The sequence below is a fragment of the Arachis duranensis genome, chromosome 3, assembly GCF_000817695.3.
Source record: "Arachis duranensis cultivar V14167 chromosome 3, aradu.V14167.gnm2.J7QH, whole genome shotgun sequence".
Taxonomy (NCBI): Eukaryota; Viridiplantae; Streptophyta; class Magnoliopsida; order Fabales; family Fabaceae; genus Arachis; species Arachis duranensis.
The window spans coordinates 132,372,484-132,376,711 of NC_029774.3; the positions used below are offsets into that span (position 1 = coordinate 132,372,484).

The 4,228-nt window shown below is 43.9% G+C and overlaps 1 protein-coding gene across 1 annotated transcript; it reads left to right on the plus strand.

The window, feature by feature from the left end:
• Positions 1 to 674: 674 nt before the first annotated feature.
• LOC107482027 (DELLA protein 2) lies at positions 675 to 3,025 on the plus strand. The gene has a single exon (XM_016102397.3). It carries the CDS (start codon positions 775 to 777, stop codon positions 2,584 to 2,586), a length of 1,812 nt encoding a protein of 603 aa, XP_015957883.1. The 5' UTR covers positions 675 to 774; the 3' UTR covers positions 2,587 to 3,025.
• Positions 3,026 to 4,228: the final 1,203 nt, after the last annotated feature.

The window sequence follows — 4,228 nt, forward strand, 5'->3', positions numbered from 1 at the left end:
ATGTTTTCCAATTTTTTTGTTGCAAAAATTACTAAGAACACGTACAAAGATTAAAATTATATTTTCGACCTTTTTGGTTTTCCCCTTACAGGTATTGTAATATGTATATTCATATTCTTCTTTAAAATTATATATTTTATATTTTAGTTTATAAAATTTATATGAACTCAACGAATATACTACCGCTGATACATCGGAGCCCTAGCCTAATGAATGTGAAATGGATAGAAATATTTTAACTCCTAATAATGTTAACTTACTAATACTATTACTACTACAGTATAAGAAAGGGGGTAAAAAAAAAGAAGCAAAAATGGAAACAAAGTAAAAACACAAAAATGTATAATTTGGATCTTATCTGTTTGAGCTCTTTGTTTCGTTGGATATCGAGCCTTGTCACGAGCGTTTAACTTCTACTTTCCCTTTTTTCCATTATTTTCCCCCTCTTTCTTTTTTAATTTTTTTTATTTTCCTAAAAAATGGTAATTTTTTTAAAATTATTAGAATTTATTATTTTAGTTATTATCTTCGACTATTAACTAATTTTTTGATTTAATAATATATTTTAGTTTATATTTTTAAATATTAATAATTAATTATTAAAAAAATAATAAATTCAGTTATTCTTTTATTATTATTTGTGGAGAAATTATATATACACAATTATTGATTTGATTCATATATGACTGCAGTCCTAGTAGTGAAGTAGTAGTGGAAGCGGTGGGTGAAAAAAACCTATCGAACAAGAAGTACCCTTCACAACACAAATCATCCATGAAGAGGGAGCACCACCATCTACATCCCAACCCACACGATCCCTCACCCTCTTCCGTGCCTGCACCATCACCACCTTCATCTACGCCACCAACCACCTCCACCATCGCCGGAGCTTATTCCGGTTACTCAATCCACAACGGTACAACCTCTTCCGGAAAATCCAAGCTCTGGGACGAGTGCGCGGCGGCTGACGGCGGCATGGACGAGCTACTCGCGGTGGTTGGTTACAAGGTGAGGTCGTCGGATATGGCGGAAGTGGCGCAGAAGCTTGAGCAGCTTGAGGAAGCCATGGGGAACGCACGGGACGGAATCTCCCAACTCTCCAACGACACGGTTCACTTCAACCCCGCAGATATCTCCAACTGGCTCGAAACGATGATCAACAATCTCGACGTGCCGCCTCCTCCTCCTCCACCGTTGCCGCAGCAACACTCCGTTGACTCCTCCTCCTCCTCCGCCGCCTTCCTCCCCCAAACTGAATCCTCCACCATCACAACTTCCGTGGATAGGGCCTTCGAGGACAGCTCCTCCTCCGACTACGACCTCAAGGCCATCGCAGGCAAGGCAATATACACCACCGCCGCCGCCACCGCCGATTCCCTATCTCCTTCCTCCAAGCGCGTGAAACCCTCGCCTGCCGAGTCGTCGTCCTCGACTCGGCCCCTCGTACTGGTTGACTCGCAGGAGAATGGGATCCGACTCGTCCACACACTCATGGCGTGCGCGGAGGCTGTCCACCAGAACAACCTGTCTCTTGCGGAGGCGCTCGTAAAGCAGATCGGGTTCTTGGCGGTGTCTCAGGTTGGAGCCATGCGCAAAGTAGCCACCTACTTCGCCGAAGCCCTCGCTCGCCGGATCTACGGTCTATACCCGGAGAACCCGATCCACCACTCGTTCTCCGATATGCTCCAGATCCACTTTTACGAGACCTGTCCCTACCTCAAGTTCGCTCACTTCACCGCCAACCAGGCCATCCTCGAAGCGTTCCAGGGAAAGAACCGCGTCCACGTCATCGATTTCAGCATGAACCAGGGGATGCAGTGGCCAGCGCTCATGCAAGCCCTGGCTCTTCGTCCGGGCGGTCCACCGGCATTCCGGTTAACCGGAATCGGACCTCCGGCGGCAGACAACTCCGATCACTTGCAGGAGGTAGGTTGGAAGCTCGCTCAATTAGCCGAAACGATCCACGTCGAGTTCGAGTATAGAGGATTCGTCGCGAACAGCTTGGCGGATCTTGACGCCTCGATGCTGGAGCTGAGGCCGAGTGAGACCGAGGCGGTGGCGGTTAACTCGGTTTTCGAGCTGCACAAGCTGCTCGCTCGTCCTGGCGCGGTGGAGAAGGTTCTGTCGGTGGTGAGGCAGATTCGACCGGAGATCGTGACGGTGGTGGAGCAGGAGGCGAACCACAATGGACCGGGTTTTCTTGACCGGTTCACGGAGTCCCTGCACTACTACTCCACCATGTTCGACTCGCTTGAGGGTTCGGTAAACTCGCAGGACAAGGTGATGTCGGAGGTGTACCTTGGGAAACAGATCTGCAACGTGGTAGCGTGCGAAGGGGTGGACCGGGTCGAGAGGCACGAGACACTGGGTCAGTGGCGGACCCGATTTGGTTCTGCTGGGTTCACACCGGTCCACTTGGGTTCAAATGCCTTCAAGCAAGCGAGCATGTTGCTAGCACTGTTTGCGGGTGGGGATGGATACAGAGTGGAAGAGAATAACGGTTGCCTTATGCTTGGTTGGCATACTAGACCCTTGATTGCCACCTCCGCGTGGCAACTCGCCACCAAATCGGTGGTTGCTCACTGAGTTAACTCGGGTCGAGTTGGTGGATTCCGGAGATGAGAGTTCAGACCAACTTTTTTTATTATTTTAATTTTAATTTTAATTTTCAATGGATAGCCACCAGAAAAAAAATGGTTTAAAAAAAACTTGTGGGGATGAGAGGGCAGTGTGTAATGTGCTGCTATGCTGAGCTGTCTGCACTGATTGCTCGGGACTGAGACCCACCATTGTCCATTTTCCTGCCCCCAACTTGTACCTCTTTCCACTCCCTTCTCTGTTAATTTTACCCTTTATAGCTTAGGTTTTTCCCTTTTTTCTCTTTTCTTTTGGGGGGGTTGAGTTGGAATCTCATGTAACTTTTGAGGGTTGGATTGGAAGAGGTTAATGTGTATTTATATTTCTTTTTTCTTTTATGTTTTTGATATATATAGCTTTGCTGGTAATAAAAGGAATCTTTTTTTTTGTTTTTCTGTTTTTGGGGTGTTAGTAATTGTTGTTGGATGAATGGGATTGGTGAATTGAATTGATGATGAGATGATGGATCAATATCAATATCATTGTCAAGTTAAGAATGATGGGATCTGTGTGGGTCTGGGCCAGCTATGATGGAATCTTCGTGAAAGAGTCAGAGAGAGAGAGAGAGAGAGAGAGAGAGAGAGAGAAAGAGAGAGGTTGCCAAAATGGAGAATGGAGGCTGAGTTGCTTTGCACTAAGCAGAGATAAAGCAGGTTGCCTTGTGTGGAATACATTCAAGAGTTTGAGTTCACCCATCATCACCAATGGATATCTGTTACTGCTGCCCCCCTCTCCCTTGTGTGTGTGCTTGACAAAATTACTGCACTATCAACCGAATCAACCCCTCTTTCCTGTCAGAGAGGAAAGCACAGCCCGTCAGAAAGTGAAACAAAGAGAGAGAATCGCTTTTAATGTCAAGATCTTCGTTGTGCTATTCACCTTGAAAAGTTTCACTTTTAAAAATGGGTATTCCCTCGCAATTATTGTGCTACAAGTCCTATAACGATATCACATTGCCTTGCTTCTGCTATTTCGTTTTCCCTCTTTAGGTTTCATTTCCTTTTGCCTTGGCTGCCCAAAGATATTTCTGGGTTTATTTTGAACAGACCAATTAGTAATAATTGATAAATATTAAATAAAAAAAATTTTAAATTGCTGGAACTATTTTTTATTTTTTAAATATTGTTTTTTTATTAATCCGGTGAGAACTTTGATTGAACTGGCCAGCTACAGAATATTATAGTACTCTGCACTCACCTCTGGGAATCTCCAGTTCCGGAGATCCTCAAACCCAATGCCCCCACCTTGTAAGTTTCTCACCTGTATTTTTTTTTCCCCCCCCTCAAAATTTAAACCCGAATACCCAACCATGTGCACGTTACTGCACCTTCTATTTCTCTATTATTATCTAGTCTAAAGTGTATCTGTTACATTAATATGTAATGTTATTGAAACAGGGGTAATTTCATTCCTATATATTTTTTTACATTGTACATTTGTATTAATTTATTAAAAAAAGTAATATTATCAAAATATACAAGTAATAATATCATTTTCTTAAAGCAAAACATAGTACCCTCAGAAAGCAGACTCTAACAAAATTTGCAGTCATGTGGTGCCTAAGAAGTAACGTATTTGTTCTGGCCTTCTT

Bases quoted from the DNA above. Each gene is read 5' to 3' on its own strand.
- LOC107482027 (XM_016102397.3), top strand. From the start codon at position 775: ATGAAGAGGGAGCACCACCATCTACATCCCAACCCACACGATCCCTCA.